General features: G+C 41.6%; 1 protein-coding gene across 1 annotated transcript in view; it reads right to left on the reverse strand.

The window, feature by feature from the left end:
- Positions 1-8,470: 8,470 nt before the first annotated feature.
- The window catches only part of cacna1ha (calcium channel, voltage-dependent, T type, alpha 1H subunit a), a 126,011-nt gene continuing 113,945 nt past the window's right edge, over positions 8,471-20,536 (reverse strand). Inside the window, exons 32-38 of the mRNA XM_028599135.1 lie at positions 19,007-19,085; positions 15,119-15,240; positions 14,163-14,321; positions 13,836-13,979; positions 13,431-13,599; positions 10,558-10,715; positions 8,471-9,916 (exon numbers count right to left, since the gene is read on the reverse strand). Coding sequence (XP_028454936.1) covers positions 8,471-9,916; positions 10,558-10,715; positions 13,431-13,599; positions 13,836-13,979; positions 14,163-14,321; positions 15,119-15,240; positions 19,007-19,085 — 2,277 coding nt within the window. The remainder of the gene's footprint in view (positions 9,917-10,557; positions 10,716-13,430; positions 13,600-13,835; positions 13,980-14,162; positions 14,322-15,118; positions 15,241-19,006; positions 19,086-20,536) is intronic.

Consider the following 20,536-nt stretch of genomic DNA (forward strand, 5'->3'; position numbering starts at 1 on the left):
CCAAAGGCCAAGGGAACTTTATCAGGATGCATAGTATCCTGGATCCATGAAATAACTGGCCTTTAAAAATAAAAATCTGCCTCCCTCTATGGGAATTTAACATAGGGGTATACTTACTTATGCCCCCTGTATTTTAAGAAAGAACATTAATTTATTCACGATACATTATTCATTCACAAAGAAAATTGGTGTCCTTAAAGATTGGATTTTTCCTAAATGTTTTTAATTCAGGCATTAAGATCAATTTGCAAAAGATGATTTCTTTTTAGTCAACTTTAGCATGGGTGTCCTAATTTTTCCACATGACTGTAACTGCATAAGTGTAATATATATATATATATATATATATATATATATATATATACATATGCACTGCTCATTTACTAGTATTGTCGTATTGTAGAAACTTACTTTTTTGATAAAAGCATAATGGACTTCAGACAAAATGTAAATTGTTTTTTATTTGTGTTAGTTACAGTGTTTAGTCTTACTTCCCCTGAAAGCCAAACTTGGGAGAGCAATATTTAGAAGTCAAAAGTCTTTTTTTTAGCTGACGCTTTTATCCAAAGCGACTTCCAATTAAGTGCTTTCAACCCTGGCAAGTAGTTAGTGCAAGTACATTAGCTTTAAATAGGCAAAACTACAAAGAGCCATATGAAAGTACAGCTTCAAGAAATATTTATATATATATATATATATATATATATATATATATATATATCTTTAGTTTTGACTCTAGGGACTGTGAGCAGACCTGTCCCAGAACATATGAGAGGTCTGGAAGGTCTGGAACAGATTGGATCAACAGATGTGAAACGTAATTGGGCCTTGAACAATTTAGTACTTTATAAACCAACAGTAGTATTTTAAAATCAATTATTTGACACAGTAAGTCAGTGTAGCATTCTGAGAACTGGAGTAATGTGATTCACTTTCCTGGTCTTCAGGATTCTATCAGCGTTTTCCTGCGTCCAGAAAGGCTTGTAAAGACAGCTTTAGAGTGGTCGAGCCTACTAAGTTCTAAATCCTGCTGAGACATCTGTCCTTTAATTCTTGGTATATATTTAAGGTAGTAGTATTACATTACATTACATTTAATTTAGCTGACACTTTATCCAAACGAGTGGAGCAATTCAGGGTTAAGGACCCAAGGACACGTTGACATGGGGCAGCAGGGCCAGGGATCAAACCACCAACCATCCAATTGGTAGATGACCACTCATACCAGATCCAGGACTTTTTGAACAAAAAAGATTTGAAAAAATTTCAACATCGACAACTTCTCAGTCCCTTCCCCCCTTTCTGCTAAAGCCCAAAACGGTCTCCTCAGCCCCTCCCTCCACAAGGGAGAATGAATGTGTGTGCATGAGCAGTGATTGACACACAGTTAGACACCCCCCGTGCCCTGATAGGTGCATCTGAACAGGGAGCTGTGGATTTTTGCAAATCGCACTACAGGCTGTAGGTGGTGCCAGAGGAGACAGATTTTTTTTAAATTTCCAGCTTCATGTAGTTCTACTCAAACATAGGGATGGCAAATATGAAAGAAAGTTAGTTTTATAAGTCTTACCTACTGCACCTTTAAACTCCGGTCGATTAATGAGGACTATGGTTACCTGCTCCTCAGATTTCTGCAGTGTAAATCCAGACAGTTTTTGATCCAGCGTTTTCTGTTGCACTACTAAAACAACCTTTAAAAGTAGCCTATATGGTTCCACCCCAAACAAGTTCCTTCCCGAGGCTATTTTGCAGAGGTGTCATTGCTCCGTGCGCCGCTTAGCGCCGGCCATGACGATTGTGATTGGTTTAAAAAAATGCCAATAAACCAAAGCATGTTTTTCTCACATCCCGGAATGCTGTGTGGACTAGCCAGACCCTCCTCTGCGGCGCTGTGGAGGAAGGTCCCCCCTTCTCCATTACTGGTCCAGTCAGAGAGACCGAGAGGAAATAACAGAAAGTTGAAGGTATTTTAAAAACCTCAAAGATTCGGGGCTTTTGAGCAAACATTCAGAAGCCAACCCCTCGTTCTGACCCTGATGTGAAGTAGAGTGAGGCCAAGGACCCCTTTAACTGAAAGAGAGACAGAGCAGGGACCCTACATATATTGCATAAATATGCGGGCGGCCTAAAGCCTTTTAAACATACAGTTAGGTGCGGAAATATTTGGACAGTGACAGAATTTTCATAATTTTGGCCCTGTGCACTATCTGGATTTGAAATGAAATCATTGAGATGGAATTGTAGTGCAGATTTTCAGCTTTATTTTGAGGGTATTAACATTGGAGGAAGGGTTTAGGAATTGCAAACATTTTCATACATAGTCCCCTTATTTCAAGGGACCTAAAGTAATTGGACAATTTAGTCAAAAGCAGTTTCATGAGCAGGTATGGGTTATTCCCTCATTATTTCAATATCAATTAGGCAGATGAAAGGTCTGGAGTTGATTTCAGGTGTGACATTTTCATTTGGAAGCTGTTGCTGCGAATCCACAACATGCAGTCAAAGGAGCTCTCAATGCAAGTAAAGCAGGCCATCCTTAGGCTGCGGAAAAACAAAAAAAATCTATCAGAGAGATGGCAGAAACATTAGGAGTGGCAAAATCAACAGTTTGGTACATTCTGAGAAAAAAGGAACGCACCGCTGAGCTCAGCAATACAAAAAGGCCCAGATGTCCATGGAAGACAACATTGGTTGATGATCACAGGATCCTTTACATGGTAAAGAAGAACCCCTTCACAACATCTAGTGAAGTGGACTCTCCAGGAAGTAGGCATATCATTATCCAAGTCTACCATAAAGAGAAGACTTCACAAGAGCAAATACAGAGGGTTCACCACAAGGTGCAAACCATTCATATGCCTCAAGAATAGAAAAGCCAGATTAGAGTTTACCAGAAGACATCTAAAAAAGCCAGCCCAGTTCTGGAACAGCATTCTTTGAACTGATGAAACTAAGATAAACCTGTACCAGAATGATGGGAAGAGAAAAGTATGGAGAAGGCTTGGGACGGCTCTTGATTCAAAGCAAACCACATCATCTATAAAACATGGTGGAGGCAGTTAAATGGCATAGGCTTGCACGGCTTCCAGTGGCACTGGGTCACTAGTATTTATTGATGATATGACAGAAGATGGAAGCAGCTGCATGAATTCTGAAGTCTATAGGAACATATTCCTATAGACTGTTCATATTCAGCCAAATTCAACAAAGCTGATTAGACAGCACTTCACGTTACAGATGGACAATGACCCAAAACATACTGCAAAAGGAACCCAGGCGTTTTTCAAGGCAAAAAAGTGAAATATTCTACAATGGCCGAGTCAATTACCTGATCTCGATCCGATCGAGCATGCATTCCACTTGCTTAAGACAAAACGTAAGGCAGAAAGACCTGCAAACAAACAACACAATGCAGTCAAGTCCTGGCAAAGCATCACAAAGGAGGAAACCCAACGTTTGGTGATGTCTGTGGGTTACAGTCATCGCCTGCAAAGGATTCTCAACAAAGTATTAAGGATGGACATTTTATTTATGATTATAATAATTTGTCCAATTACTTAAGGTCCCTTGAAATAATAGACTATGTATGAAAGTGTAATCCCTAAACCCTTCCTCCAATTTTGATGAAAATACCCTCAAAATAAAGCTAAAAGTCTGCACTACAATTCCATCTCAATGATTCCATTTCAAATCCATTGTGTTAGCACACAGGGCTAAAATTATGAAAATTGTGTCACTGTCCAAATATTTCCAAACCTAACTGTACCTTTTTTACAAAGAATACTAAGCTATTAAAATAGCCTATAATAATTGTTGGAATGATTTTATAAATCAAGCACACATGTGGCACAGTGAATCCTATGAACGGTATATGTGTATGGGCTTAGTGACTACCTTACCTGTAGGCCAGTAAGCATATCATCAGTGGGGATTTATATTTGCTAATAATATGTCGGATTCGTTTTAGGACTTTATAATTTTTGAAAAAAATAATAATATGGAGGCCCCCCAGCATTGACCAGACCCCCTGTTGAAGATGCCTGATTTAAAGCCTTAAAACAGAGCCAAGAGGAGGTGCAAAAGTCTAGTTTTCTGTCAGACCCTTTGAATTACAATATGCTCATTCATCATTATTATGGATTTTTTTGCCCGACGATGCCAAAAATGAATTGCCTACTATACACCAATACTAATATACCTGCAATAAGCTAAAATTGGCAGATATACATCTCTGGACGATTTATTTTGATGTATTTATTGGTCAAGTTCTAGTACACGCAGTAGTTATTAATTATTAATGGGAAAATGAACACCATCATCACAAGAAATCAAAACAGACATGTATCAGGAATTAAAAAATCTTGTATTTTTTAATTGACAGGGAAACAGCCTTCAGGACAACGGTTGGTCATCACACAATAATCAGCAATGATACAATGTAGGGAGTCGGAGTGTTTGTCGAGCCTTTAAACACCTCCCCTGTCACCTCCCTTCTCCCTCTGTCACAGGAAATAATGGGGGGGCTTGTTATTGCAGACACCTTTGCTCTCCTCTGACAGATAGAACATACCTCCTCCCCCTCCTTGTAAGGCTTGGGGGGGTTTGGGGGTCGGGGTGCCTGGGGCAATCACTGAAGGGTTATAAAAAAGAAAGAAAGAAAACACAAGGCTTCTGATTCATCAAAGTCAAGTTCTATCACAGTTTGAACTTTGTGGAGTCTGGTATTGTGGTGTCACGTGTGTCATGAGCGTGATCAGCTTCACCGCGAGGCCGGCCCAGCTCAGTGCCAACGCAGAAAACACAACTTATCACTATCCTAATCTGTCCATTACAGACCATCAGGGCTTAGGCTACTCCTACATAAAATATACATCAGTTAATTAGTTTTACCATCACCAGAGTTCTAGCATGTTTAGAGTATCAGGAGGAAAAGTGAAAAAAGGTTCACCTCAACATTAAATAACGTTGGTTCTCAACAAAATAGAACCAACTAGGTTCCCATGTCTCTCTATAAAACTGTATAAAGAGGAGCTCTGTCCTCATACAGTAAATAACCACCCACTATTGCATTGGACAATAAAGAATAGGGTCATTTAATCAGTATGTTATCAGATACCAATTAGTCAGAGCCCAGTGCAATTAGGTAGTCAATCTACAAATGGAAACATCTGAAAATGCAAATATCAAAATCTCTAAAACATCCAGATGATTCAAAAGATTTTTTTTTTCTTAAATCAGAACATGCAATAGTCAAAACTGTTTCCTCAAAAACAGGATTTAAATACTGAGATCCAAAGATCTGTAAATCGTAAGAACAATTATGCAGTCACTCTACCAAAGTGTATTGATTAATATGGCAATATGCTGTAGATCGGGGTCGTCTGCACTAAGTCAAATAAGAGTGAGACAGAAAGAGGCTGTCTTCAGAGTACTTAAAACCTCCCATTGCTGACAATATGTGCAGAAAGAGGACATAAAACACGACAAAGCAGGTGCACAATAACAGTGTGTTCGAGCACATAATGTATTCAAATGATTTTAAAACAAGGGGACAACCAACTGCGCCATGTACAGGAGGGAGGACATCTCAGAATCTGGAAGAAGAGTGCTATCAAAAGATGAACAAGCTGCATTCATCAGTACAAACATTTTCAAATTGTGATTTCATTGTCCAAGAGCTTGTCATTCTGAAATCTTTTCTTGCAACATGCCAATCTCAATCCAATTTATTTCTAAACTCACATCAGCAGCACCGTACTGTTGAATGTGGCTCTATCCAAGGATGACAACCAATCACGGGGGTGCGCTGTAGAACACAAAGGTCAAAGGCGGCAAACTGAAGCTTATCTCACAAATGTTCCGATCTACATGCGTACTGCTTGGGAGATTTAAAGATGAGCGTGTTGACTGGTGATAATCTAGACCTTCTTCTTTTCTTCAATCACCCTGAAGGGTTTCTGCAGGTATCGGCAAACTCTTACAGACTTTTCATGCTAGTTTAAGTTTGATGCATATAAGGCAAATTTTGTATCTGAAATAAATTACATAAAAATTATCCGTCCTGCTTTTTTTAAATGTAATGCCCATACAAATATACAGTATGACCCAATAAAATTTTAACACTTTAAAAAAAACAAAATCCGACCTCCAGAGACCCTTTGTCACTCAATTAATCACTGACAAACACTTTGAATTTGATTGGAAACAGCTATGAGGACGGATACAATCTTAGTAAATTAATACTGGGCCTGTGGTGATCATGGTGCAGCATGAAAGCACTTGTTTTACTCAGATTACTGAGAAACTGTGCATGTTACATGCTGATCAAAAAAAAATAAAGACGCCGTCCCAGCCAGCTGCCTTTAAAAGCGGAATCAGTAGTACCTAAGTAGCTAACAAGCATGCTTCTTGTGTACCTGTGCCAAACCAGACTGTGCAACAAAATAGAATAAATACATATTGTGCTGTGTCGGAATAAAGGTATGTCGTGGTAAGAAACGTTCAGCCACTGAAAGGAAAATGCTTGTCATTATTTGTCATTCACACCTTGGGAGTTGCATGAGTCCATCAGTGATTAAGTTAATTTTAACATAACTGATATGTAGGTAAGAAATCTAATGTGGTGGGTTAGTAGGGGAAATAAAATTGAGGGGTGACAAATGGGTTATTACACTATCAGCGGGTGGGCCGGAGCTTTTAGAGAAATCTAGAGTACCTAACACTGCATCCAGCCACACCCACGCCACCGCAGCCACAGGCAGGGGGCGGGTACCTATAGGAACATGAACACTAGAGATAAAAATCCTCTCGATCATCATATAAAAATGGATTTATATCATATATAGTAGTTCTACAGTATGTACGAACACAAGAGTGTGGTTGTTTTATATGTGGATTTTACTATATTTTCCACAAGTATATATTATTATTGCACTCTGGCTACACATATTTAGTAAGTTGGTTAGTTTGGTTGTCTTTAGATGTACAGAAACACTAAGTGGTGTCAGAACTGATCCAGCTATAGAAGGGGGGCTCAGAGATGGCATTGTTTTCCCATAAGGATAATACTGGATTTCTTTCATATTTTATATGTTCCCATAGTCAGCAGCCCACAGAGCTATTTAGCTGCATGCAAGTTCATTTTTATAATTTATCCAGACAAAAAAAACACAGTAGTTTTATATTTTAACTCACTATAGGAATTCTTTTTTTTGAATAATAGCCACATTAAAATTGGATTTGTGAAGGACAGCGCACAAGTTTAGCCACTAGTCTCAACACATTTACACAGGATCATAAACTGTACTCTGTGCAGGGGCGGCATTGTAGATTAACATCTTAAAATGAATTTGGCCTGCATCACTGAGCCCGCTTCTGAAGACTGTTATTTAGACGCCAAATACATACAATAGAAGTCGGAGACAAAGCTACGGAAACACATCACACCCCTGTTCTCTTTTTCAAAATAGAAAAATAAAATCCCACTCCTGAACCTCAGCTAGCCTGTCGAGAGGAGGGTCGATCTCCCTCACCGCTCTCTCCGGTTCGAAAAGAAACATACATTCACAAGAGGACAACAGAGGAAAAACAAGCAACTTGAAATTTAAATTTGTGTGCAAAAAACATTTCAGATCTCTATAAAAATATGTGCATATGGATAGAGCTATTTTTAATCTCACCAAATACAGTATTTTCCTTTATTTACACTGCACAGATACACAAATAAACATACACTACAGCTCTGCCCTGCTTCCCCTCTCTGTCGTTGCAGATGGAAGAATAACATGGCAAACTTCCATGACAACAGATTTGACAATACTCGCACACCGGAAAACACAGACACGCTCACTCGTTGTCTCACACACACACACACACACACACACACACACACACACACACATCTGCTCTGATCAATGTGATCCAGGAGCAGAGGAGGGGCAAGCAGAACTTCTGTAGAAAACCTGAAGTTGCATATCCCACAATTCCCCCCCACGCACGCATTTCACAAACCACTTCCTGTAAAGGTCAGAGGTTGTCAGCCAGACGCTGCTTCCTGATTGGCTTGCGTGGGTGGGGACAGTGTGTCAAAAAAAAAACTTTGGCTACGGAGTTAGGTGGCTTTAGTCCTGGCGTGTTATTAGTATTAGTCCAGAACACACCATGTACAGTGGGTACTGTTTGACTGGTACAGCCTCTGTGGATCTGCTGTCCTTTAAGCTGGGTTTAGGGAAAAAGGGATCCACTGTCTATTATTCTACGACGGGAACTGTACCAGCGTCTCTCTGGAAAGAATAATTCATGTCTTTTCAGTATTCATCTAAACAAAACAAAACAATCCCTCTCCCAGTAAACTTCTTCCTCTCGTTTTCTCCCCAGCACCGATCTCCGCTGCGGTCAGCCGAGGCCCCTCTACTCCAATTTCAGACATTTAGGACCAATTAATTCACTTCCTGAAGGCAATGCCCGGTGTTCATTGGGCAGTCCTCCGATTCTTTGCGCTGAATCCTGCACCGCTTCCCAGTCTGTTGTCGAAGGGGGAAGAGCAGCTGGCCGTATCGGTGTCTGACAGACCAGCCGACAGGCCGCTCATGTATCTGGACTGGGGTTCTTCGAAGGTGAACTGGGGGAGGGGGATGTAGTCCCCTGTGAGAGACGAGTGCCTCGCAGCGGGGGAGAGGGAGTGCGCTTGTGAGAAAGGCATCGGGACAAGAGGTGCATGTGGCTGGATGAAGATGTTCGGGCTGATCGGGATGTGCGGGAGCGTAGGTGCGGATACGTGCGGCGGAGTGTACGCGTGAGTGTGTGTCGGAGTAGACGCCCGCGAGCGTATCAGCGTGTGCGTTGGCGAGTGCGCTTGCGGCGGTACGTGGACAGGTGTGAGCGGCGCGTGCCTCGGGGAGTGCATCTGCGTGCGCGTCTGTGAAACCGCAGCGACGTCTTGTGTGTTGGACTGGGCGTGCGGGGTCAAGTCGTAGGACGGTGTCCTGCGTCTCAGCATCGTGCTGCAGTCAGCCAGTTTTGGGGGTGAAGCGATCTGCGGGGGTTCCCTCTCTGAGGGCGGGTGGATGGATATGCAAGGAGGACTCAACTTCTTCTTTCTGTGGCCGCCCCCGACTGACTGCACCCTCACGGGAAATGCCTGGCCGCCTTTTTCCGACCTGTGGGCCTCACGTGCAAAGTGTCGGTCGTCACTGGTGAGGACAGCCTGTGGGAGGCAGACCTCGATAGAGTGGCGCCGCTGGTCGTCGGGGTAACCGGCGGACAGTGATGACGGCCTGTCCGGGACGGGATGGTTGTCGACGCTTAAAGCCTTCCTAGAGTCGCAGTCCGTCAACGCCGCCCCGAGCAGACTGAGCTTGCTCCTCGAGGAGGAAGGGGGTAGCGGGGGAGGAGGAGGGGAGGCGGCGGAGTAGGAGTAGAGAGAATACGGGATGGTGTAAGGGGAGAGGGAGTGGCTGCGGCCGACCTTCCCCCTGCTCTCCTGCCCTCCTCCCTCCTCATCCCTCCACCTGCGGCCAGCTGAGCTGGTGATGTGATACACTTCCTCGTCTGCCGGGTCGCAGAGGGAGACAGCAGAGGGCGGTCTAGGTCTCTGTAGGCCGGGGGGGCCCAGGGGGAGGCGCGGGGAGCAAGGTGGAGGGAGAAGAAGGGAGGGGGAAGATGGCGGAGGAGGTAGTGGAGAGGGGGAGGACAGCAGAAGATGCAGAGGAGAGGGAGGAGGGAGCGGGAAGGCTGAAGGGGAGCAGAGTGGGAGATAGAGGGATGAGGGGGAGGAGGGAGGAGGAGGAGGCAAGGGAGATGGGGAGGAGGTATGAGGAGAGAGGGCAGAAGGGGAGAGGGGAGGCAGATGGATAGGGTTGGGCCTCTCCTGTTGCTCACAACCCTGGGACTCCACAGAATCCACTTTAACGGCCACCTGCAACATAAAAAAACACACCGCGGCCGTTTGAATCAATTCATTTGAATGGATGTTAACGCTGTAATCAGAAAAAATATTGTGATTGTTGTGGACAAAAATCCATGATTATGTGGCAAGTTTTCTCAAACAATGCGATGGAATATGCGAGACATTTAAGCAATTTTATGCGATGAAATTGCGGGAACTTGCAAAAATTGCGGGAACTTGCAAAAACTGCACTTTGATGAAAAAGAAGGAAAAAAAGTGATTCCCCCAACATCCTGCTTATCGATGACGTTCGCGTCACGTAATTACGTCACTTCATAACATTCCCATGGCAACGGGGGAAAATGGCTGCTCATAAGGTGAAGTAAACGCAACATTTTTCAACTTTTTGCTAAGATATATGTGACTTTTTTGCAATGAAAATGCGAGGATTATGAAATCATGCAAGCCCCGCGTATTTTGCGCGGAAATCGGCAATTAATGCGCCGAAAGTGCGGCGTATTTGAAAAAATGCGGCCCCCGCATAAATATGCGGACTTTGGCTGATTATGCATTGAATTATGCGATCGAATAATCACGTTTTTCTAGAGGGACTGTGTAATATATAAACGTGTTTGTCAAAGTATGTAGGCAGCTGAAATGGGGTCTCTCACCTGTCTGTGCAGGGCCCGTGGGGAGGGGCTGGGAGTGGGCGGGGCGATGCGGGGCATGGCGAGGGTGGGAGGTGACCGAGGGTGAACGTGGGAAACGTCTGGTACTTGCAGCAGTGCGTGGCTCTCACATGGCTGGGAGTGGACCGACGTCACTGAGCCTGGAGGTACAAATGCAAAGTGTTTGAATCATACACACGATACAACCACATGTACGCACTTTCAATGCAAACACATGCATTGTCGCAGAAAACACATGCATATTTAGGCATATACAAACGCATACACGCATACCATTTCCTATTACTCTGCGACAGCTTAAAATTAATATTAGATAGATTGATGATTATAAAAGTATATCACTAACACTTTATTTTGATAGAATATTTGAAATAGAGGCATAGACTATAAAGATGGACGGCGCATCTCAACTTCCTCCCACTTTACAAAAGTTAAGCCAAAATATCCACTGTTCAGATGCTGCCATCTAGTAATTTCGCCAAAATCTACGCAGTAATGATTGGGTGGTGGAGCCACGGTATCGAAGTGATACCCACACACCGACCTACCAATCCCAAGTTAATCACAGCTGACGTTTCACCCCCGTATTTATAGCTTTAACTAATTAAAACCAAACCCAAAACCAATAAGAAAATGAAATACTTGAACATACATTACCATGATAAGAACTACCTTATCTCTGGTTAAAATGTATTTGACATGTACCGTTATTATTTAGTTTGGCCCATGTCCCATCGATAACATGGGTTCTTTTTGTCAAAGATGGTTTATGTCATTTAAAGTAGTTCTTATCATGCTGATGTATGTTCAAGTCTTCAATTTTCTGATTTATGACCTATACTTCAGCAACGAGATGTTTTGGCTTCACATTTGGGGAGCTGTCAAGCTGTCCATCTTTATACAGTCTATGATTTGAGCAATGAGAAGAACAATACATTTTTTTTGATCACTTGGCAATTGCTTCAAATCTGCTGTCAAAATAAAGTGTTTTCTGAATGAAAATTCATCAGCACATACAGTAGGCTGAAGTAGCAGCGCTGAGCTGATTGTTAGGGATAGAGTCTTATAAGTTGGATGTGATGTTCTGCATTAGATCCTGGTTACATTAACAGCTCCATGTGACTAGTAGTTATTGGTCTCTAAAGTGTGATTGCAAAGAGATCATAAATTCAATCTGTGATCAACAACTGCTGTGAGACCGTGTAACCAGGGTCTTAGGCATTCTGAACACACAGGTCCAGTACACCTGTGAGTTCAGATGTAATCACAGTAAAACAGGTTACAAACATTACAGCAATGTCAGAGTTAGATCTTCACTTGGTTCTTTCAGGCCAAGCTGTAAATCCACTTCATTACAAATCAACCAGATAATAATAGATCATCTTAAAAAGCAAACAATAGATAAAGCACCACAGCTGTGATGATTACATTTTTACGTTTTTTTTTTCTTTTTTTAACGTATATAGTTCTGTGACTTTGCAGCTTGGCCATCAAGTTAACCATTAGTCATTCTCGTCGAGTATTCGGCCATTCCACAGCTGAGCAGATGAGCCTGTGTGAAGGTTGCAGGGATTCACATTGTATCAACTCATCCACTACAGTCAGTACCTTGGGACAGAGCTGGGCCTGTCCACAGCCTGGCCACAACATGCCATTAGAATCGGACTGTAGATAAAACAGTGCCTGTCAGTGCTTAAAGTAGTGTCCTCAGCAAGGTTATACTACTTCTAATTTGTCTTGTGTCTTGTTTTGCCTTGTGTTTAAAGACATAACATGATTGATTGTGTAATTATCCACTCCTCATCACTGTTGCAGCCAAGTGATGTTAGGTGAAAACTACACCTAAACAAATTAAATCAGCGACAAGGTTATTTACCAATGTGTTAAAGGATACAAGAAATATTCCAATCTCATACTTTCTTGTCAACAAACTACCCCACTGTAGCTTTTCAGGTTTTATCTCCAAATTCTAAGCTACAAGGGTACATTTATCTGTTGTACTGGATAGACAAATTTGACAACCTTGTCATATTTAACAAAGGTGAACAATATATAGGTTGTTAGCATTCAACAACTACATGATGCTTGACCCTAAGTAGTCATTGTCAAACTATGCATGGTATACTGTACCTAAGTGTGCTTTGAACCCTTGATTCAAATAATTAGCATCCTAATTAGCAGCCTAAAGAGGAATTTGTGGACTTGCTGCGGTGGACCGACAACTTGCAAAACCATTTTCATATCTGTCAATCTGTGCATCATGTCTTGGTTATTGTGTGTTAACTGCCAGCTGTTCTCCATATCCCCTGGGAAATCTGTTTTGGCAGTGCTAAAAAATTGCTCAAAACATTCTGGAGTGGGGTTTTAATAGCACTGGAAACCGCTACACATTTGTCTCACATGACTTGAGGACTCTATACAAACCATACTAACTTGAAACTTCCGTCCTTCATTCAAATTAAATCATAGCATTAGTCAGTTGCGGCTGTAGTTTCTTTCATTTGCGTGTCATGCCAAACAACACACCACTATTTTGCAAAACATACATCTTCTGGAAACACTTATGGAAAAAAAGAGAGCAAGAAAAAAAGAGCAAGAAAAAAAGAAGAAATATTACCACATTATAAAGTACTTCTGTATTATTTAAAATAATATATTTGTAAGCACTGATTTCCGTTTGGTGCTCGAAACATGCATGCATCATGGAACAATCTTAGTCCATGTTTAGTGAATGGGATAAGCATCTGTGTCTGTTAGAACAATACCAGTGGCTGTCTAATACAAAGAAAAGATGGAGCACCAAACCTCCATGCTGATTTCATGTCTAAATTTGAAATCCTGAACGGATAAGTTACCTGAAAGCTGGTGCTGGGGACTAAGCTCTACCTCCTCCAGAGGGTTGGGGGCGCTCGCGGGCCGCACGGGTCGGAACATGTAGCTGTCGTTAGGCAGAGAGTGCATCCTGGAAACAGACATCTTCCTCGACGACAGCAGATCCTGGTCACCGCACTGCACCTCTTCCTCCTACGGGGGGAGACAGAGACCACAGAGTCTAGCACTGACAGTGTCTTTGCGCAGTAATACTGCCTATTGCAACACATTCTGCTTTACAGTGAAGGAAATGAATGAAAGGTCATATCCAGAAACATGCATTACATGCGGCCAATGCTTCTGTCTTCCGTTACGCCCGTAATTAAACTTGCTGTTTCAGGGTTAGTCAAGTTTCCCTGTTTGACTAATGAGAAAAGTAAAGTCCTTACCACCTGTCCAGGTGAATGTGGACATGGCCCAACATAGGTTCCTCCCACTGAACTGCTGTCGGAGGTTGCGCTTAATTTGCGTTGGTTCTCCATAGCCATTTCCAAGGCAATCTCCGCATCCATCTCTGCGTCCTCTTTAGCCTCCTGCAAAAGTAGATGGTGTTTTACTTGATCACTACATTTTAAATGTTGATATCCATCAACATGATTGTCATCAAATGTACTCGTCTCTTGGCTTTACATACAGTCTCTGTTCACACATACAGTATACTAGCCGGGTCTATATATGTCTGAATTTCTTGACCTTAGCCTTTCGAGTTACTGTACCTTGTTGCTTTCCTCGAGATGTTTCATCAAAACAGCCACCACCACATTGACCAGCACAAACTGGGCCATTAGCACAAAGGTGACAAAGTAAATTGGAGAGACCAAAGGCAGGTAGGAGAGACAGTGGCGGTCCTCTGGATGACACTCCCTTAACGTGTCCTTAAAAGACAGAGAAAGATTCCCGAAAGAAAAAGGGAAAGTGAAAAGTGAAAGAGATTCGAATACACACAATTGAACAACTGTCTGTCCAATACACCAGAGGCTATATCACAAAGCTTTGAAATCCTAACTGTGGATTATATATGGAGCCTCATTTAGAACTTCAGAAAATTAGAAATATTGAAGACTTTAAGGAGAAACAAGGACATTGGTAAAGAATGTACATCAGCAGATTGGTGATGAAATTCTAGCTGCTGTTGCTTTCTTTACCCACATACAGTATCTACATCTGCAGGGAATCTGCAGCTTGCTAAATGAAAGTGCGTGATGACAAAGCAGTTCCATGCGGTGCTTGCATCTAAAAATTTAATTATGAAATTTGTAATTTAAACTTGAAAGATCTCAATTTGCAATTGTATCAATTTCCACTTTACATTACGGTTTGACACCTATTCTGAAAAATATTCAATCCCTCAAAGATATACATGTACAGAAATTCAACATTAGGTCATACAAAATTATTTTAGATTAGATTTAGATTTTTGATATTTCACACAAATGGCTATACAAGAAAAAGCTTTTTCTCAATATTAATTTTGCTGATATCAGTGGGCTGTATATGAAAGATATTTTTTTGAGATATTTAACTCGAGATGTGAAAGTGTTGACTTTGCTCGGCTCTAAGCCACTTTATTATTCATAATTGGTTTTGGAGGTCATTGCTCTCTCTGTGGTTATGGGATAATCTAGTCATTATTTGTGTGTGTGTGTTTGTGTGTGTGTGTGTGTGTTCATACTTTCATAATCCCATTCCAGTTGTCTCCAGTGGACACTCGAAACAGTGTGAGGAAGGCCATCCCAAAGTTCTCGAACGTTGCATGACGACTCAGACCCTCACATGGGTTGTTGTCATTGCACACTAATCAACACACAAACATCGACAGACATCAATTACGCCACACCTTTGACATGGTGGATTAAAAAAAAAGCAAAACTAACTGGAATAAAAGTGAGCATAAATGATCGACATAAGTGCCAGTGTACCAGTGTACTGTAAGTCATCAGTGTACACAAACAGCTGCTAAGCAGTGTGTCCCTGTGGACATGACAAACGAGAGGAGAACAGTTTCCGTCAGTCTCAGGGTCAATTTGCCAGAAAGGCCCTCAGGAGCCTGTTTACAGAATCAAAACAGCCACTGGAAGACACAAGACAGTCCTTGTGTATCTTGTGTCTTATTCTAAGGATCAACCACCACGAGAAAAGTGAGAGGTTTGTAGCTCAGAGGAACTGAATAGGACAACTTTTCATTGTAATAAATGGAATAAAACTTTACTTATGAGGCTCTTTTCATGCGACACTGAAATACACAAAGAGACAAAACAATGATACTATCATAGATTTGATTACATTTAAAAAGGCCACAGAGTAAAAAGTGGGACAGATTTTTGATGAACTAGATGACACAAAATAAAACCAGTATCAATAAGTATTTGAATGTAAAGCTGAAAACGTAGCTCTGTGTTATCAACCGTCCCCCCAGTAGACAGTAATAATCTTCTTGTTGTGTATGCATAGCTATGTGTACTGATGTGCTGTGTATATTAATGTTTTGTTTATGCTTTTGTTCTTTCTGTTAAAGGTCCCATGGCATGCTGCTTTTTGGATGCTTTTATATAGGCCTCAGTGGTCCCCTAATACTGTATCTGAAGTCTCTTTCCCGAAATTCAGCCTTGGTGCAGCGGCACCAAGGCTGAAAAGCGTTCCTTAGGACGTGCCATTTCGGTGTCTGTAGCTTTAAATGCTATTGAGGAGGAGAGAGGGGGGGCAAGGTGGAGGGTGGGGGTGTGGCCTTGACCAACTGCCACTTTGCTGGTTTGCAAGCCATGATGTCTCTCTCTCATGGGTGGGCCAAATTATCTGGGCGGGCAAAGCAGAGAAAGGGGAGGTAACCTTGCTCCTTATGACCTCATAAGGAGAAGATTCCAGATCGGCCCATCTGAGCTTTCAGTAGGCTCCTTCGAGATGAGCCAGATCTGCGCAGAATCGATCACCGGCGAGAATCGACTCAACATGATGACGTTTTATATAAACTTCTTATTGATTTTGAATTGGAGGGATTTTAACTGCTATTTGTCTGATTTAAAGGCTTATTCTGTACAGAACACCTGTTGTGAGGCTGATAGTTATGTTTAGAAGACAGAGAGACTAAATCTGTTCAGATTACAGAACATCTACAGTCTATTGTTAATTAAAATCAGCAACAGATCACATGTAGAGTATTCTGACAGCTACTCTGTCATAATAAAAACAACTGGAGACTGTGTAGGAGCTGATATATGGTTCTGATAACATTTTATTAAATCGGAATCAGACCACAGTGTTTATGTCACTTCCTGTTCAGCCTGAAGGCTGCTGGAATCAGCTGGAAAACTGTCCGACTTGAGAGCGGACTTTTGTCACCGCCCCCCGCTGCTGCCGCCTGCTCTCGTCTACTTTACAGGCGAGGCGCAGCTCATCTCGAACGAGCCGAATTTCTCAAAGGCAGAGCAGGAGACCCAGGGCTCTGTTTACAACTATCACCATTTCTAGCCACTGGGGGACTATAGGCAGGCTGGGGGAACTCATATTAATGTTAAGAAACCTCATGAAGTGAAATTTTCATGCCATGGGACCTTTAAAGCACATTGTAAGCTGTTGTTTTTAAAGGTACTATACAAGTAAAAGTTATTATTATTATTATATTATTCTCCCTAAGTCTGAGTCACGGCCCAGTGGCAAGAGGACATTCTCTTTCAAGAGATCAGTAATTTGATTAAGATTCTGATTCAAATGTCTTCGATACCAGCTATGCTCAAAATACCTATCCGCACCGAAGCTTCAATCCAAAGCTGTGAGCATTAACATTCAAACCCTCATTCCATCCCCTTTCATATTTCCCTTGCCTATGACCTTCTCTTATCTGTCCAGCCGTCTGCAGACACCACAGTCACAGAGTTTACACTCCCTCAGTGCCGACATACAGTATCACCCATTTCTTAGGACTCCCAAAGAAATTATAGATCTTACAATGTCTTTGCTCCTGTCTGAGGGGAGAAAGATTTCATGAGCCAATTATGCCAGTTGTTGGTGGCCAGTTAATTCACAACACTGTGTGGAGCAGAAGCAGGATAAAATGTTACCATAATACTGACGCGTGTATGCATACTAACCCTTGGGTGGAAGGCTTTACTACTTTATATCTTCTTGCTTTGAATTCACTGTCAGCTTACACATAATCACAGCCCTTTGATGAAAAAAGTGTTATTGAGAAACATTGGAAAATATAACTAAAATGACCACCTTTCGGTTGTATGCCTCCGCCAACCAGTCAAGTTGCAATTGTCTGTCCAGACTCATACAATATATGTAGTGAAGACTTTAAAGGGTATTAAGCTGGGTCTTTTTTGGCGAAAAGTGAATGCTTCACACACATCTTCAATCTGGCAGCACAGAAGATCTATACAATCCACACAGTTTCAAGGCACCCAAGATTATTCGCACCAATTTTTTATTATTGATGACATTGAATAAATGCCAGAAAAAATGTTTTTGTAGAGCACTATGATGTCACATTGAAGTTAAGCGTTGACCTTTTGGATATAAAATATCGTCACTTCATCATACTAAATTCGCGTGAAATGGTGTCATAATTAGCATAGGACTTCTTGAGTTATGGACAAAAATGTACCAAATTCTAATCAGTTAATTCTTCACTCTATGCGGACGTTTCTGCAAAATTTGAAGAGATTCCCTTAAGGTGTTCCTGAGATATCGCATTTGCGAGAATAGGACGGACAGAAGGACGGATGTACTGCATTAAAGGAGAAAATAAATGTTTTCAATGTTTTTTATTGTAAAATTCAAGAATTCATCGGTGTGAATTCCCAGAATCCTCTGAAGAGCCAGAGAAGAAATTCTCAATATGTGATGAGTTGGCAAAAACACAACATGGTGTTGTAGGTACGATGTAAAGTAATAGTTTCCCGATCCTGACCAAGCTTGAATATTCTCCACCAAACTGCTGTACAATCCTGTACAGTACCAAAATATAATTCACTCCCTCAGCTTTGTAAGCCCTTAAATACGACACAGACAGAAGAAGGCGTTTGGCACATCAAAAAGCTTTTGTCAGCAGCTTGACAAAAGTGAAAATCATAGCAAAAAATGGACAGGGGTTTTTACTTTACAAAAAACAGACATCCTTTTTCGTTTTGCCAGTGTCGAGCAGAAGCAAAATACAATTTCACAGAGAGCAAACTCTCATCACCAAGTGGTTGTTTTTTATTTTGTCCTCCCCAAGGCCTTTTCTGCTATTCCCCTTCCCTTACACATTGTTGCGCTCTCAGAGAAAATGAACTGGATGGAGCTGGCCTATTGAGGAAGCACTATGTAAATAAACATGATCATGCAAATGTGAACTTAATTTGTTAGGAACGGGTCTTTCATGTGAGAGTGGGGGAGGGAAACAGAGACGGAGAGACAGATGGGGGTAGAGAGGGAGGATTCAACAGAGACAGTTCAGGCGGGGAAATTTGCTCTAAGTCGTGACTGTGGTAGTAATGAGTGGATTCAAAAATCTTTTCTGCTGAAGCTTGGAGACTGTGGTGTATGTGTGTATGTGTTATTTCCCAGTAGTGTGACTGACCCAGTCTGCCAAAGAGCTCCACTCCCAGCGCAGCGTAGATGAAGAAGAGCAGCATGAAGAGGAGACCGAGATTTCCCACCTGGAAGCAATATGCATGTTAGATCCCCCTCTACACACCAAACGCTGGTGTAATACTGCTTGTTCAAAGCTGCAGGTAATATAAGACATTAGGATTTATTTCATTGTATTCCATTTGACAGTAATCTAACCATGCATTATGAATGGAAATAACAGTTGCAGAAAATGTCTTGCACCAAAGTCCACTTCTTGCTGTTTGAGATATACTATAAATACCAGGCTGGCACACGTTAGGTTGCACATTGACATTTCACTGACTCATTGACATTGCTCCTATTCAAACTTGTGATGGTACATTTCTCACACTGAGGGCTGTGAGGCAATTATTTGCTTGCTGGCAGGTGCATTGAAAGCCTTTGTGCTTGACAACAGTAAGGTAGAGAAAACAGGGCTACCGACCCTTTTCCTTTTATTTATTTATTTTTTACTGAAAACCTGCATTTATATGCTACCTGAATTCAGTTATATTTTCCACACAGGACGACTACATCGATAAACTGCCCGTACGAGTACAACATCGTAAACATACTCAAAAATCTTAAAATTAACAGACAGACATGTGTTTTTGCCAGTAAGAAATCATGGAAAGCTTTTTAATCTCTGAGCTGAGTTATTGACAGCAGCCTTCTATTCAGTACACTAAGAAATCTGGTGGTGAACTTGGAGTGCTATAAAAAAACAAGTCATCATTGGGCAGGCTCTGAGAACTTTACGCACTTCATATGACTATATCTGCATCATAGCTTCACAAAGTTTCCAGATTGTTGTCTTTTATCCACTAGCTTAAACATCTGTTCTTGTGCACTCTGTCCCCTGATGGTCATATCTGCACACTTGACATTAAGAAAATAGCCAAACAATGGAGCCCGTCACTGCATACGCATCATAATCTGTGGTGCAGCTGCTCTTTGCCTCTAAGAACTGTGCCAAGCAGCAGAAGAGAAAGCCCAGAGATAACTCCCACAACATCTGGGGACATCCTTAAAAAAGAGTGTGTTGACAGAAAAAAGCACACCGAGTTACATCAGGGAGGAAGTTGGCTGTACAGTCGGACTCCAACAGTTTTTTTTTTTCCAAAATGATAGCACAGCTCAACGATCAAGGTCTAATGCATGCAAAAATGCTGTATGAAGTGGCCATCTCTTTGAATCAGTCATTAAACTGGTTTCTCTGAACCCCTCATGTAGTCTGCTGCACCATCTACTTTCATAGTGACTTAACAAATTGGAGCCAATAAGACACTGCTCAATGGTACTTTATTCTGAGTTTGTATCATGGCAAGAAAAGCTATGTGATGCATGCGATGTGTTTGGCAGTCATTATCATGTATATTTAATAATAAAACCTAATGGAGTGCACAGTTCAGCTGTAGTGAGGTAGGAGAGGGAATGCACATTTTAGGGTCAGAATAGACATTTTCTAATGTGGACAGATATGACTGAGTTAGTTAAA

The sequence above is a fragment of the Perca flavescens genome, chromosome 15 (assembly GCF_004354835.1).
Source record: "Perca flavescens isolate YP-PL-M2 chromosome 15, PFLA_1.0, whole genome shotgun sequence".
Classification (NCBI taxonomy): Eukaryota; Metazoa; Chordata; class Actinopteri; order Perciformes; family Percidae; genus Perca; species Perca flavescens.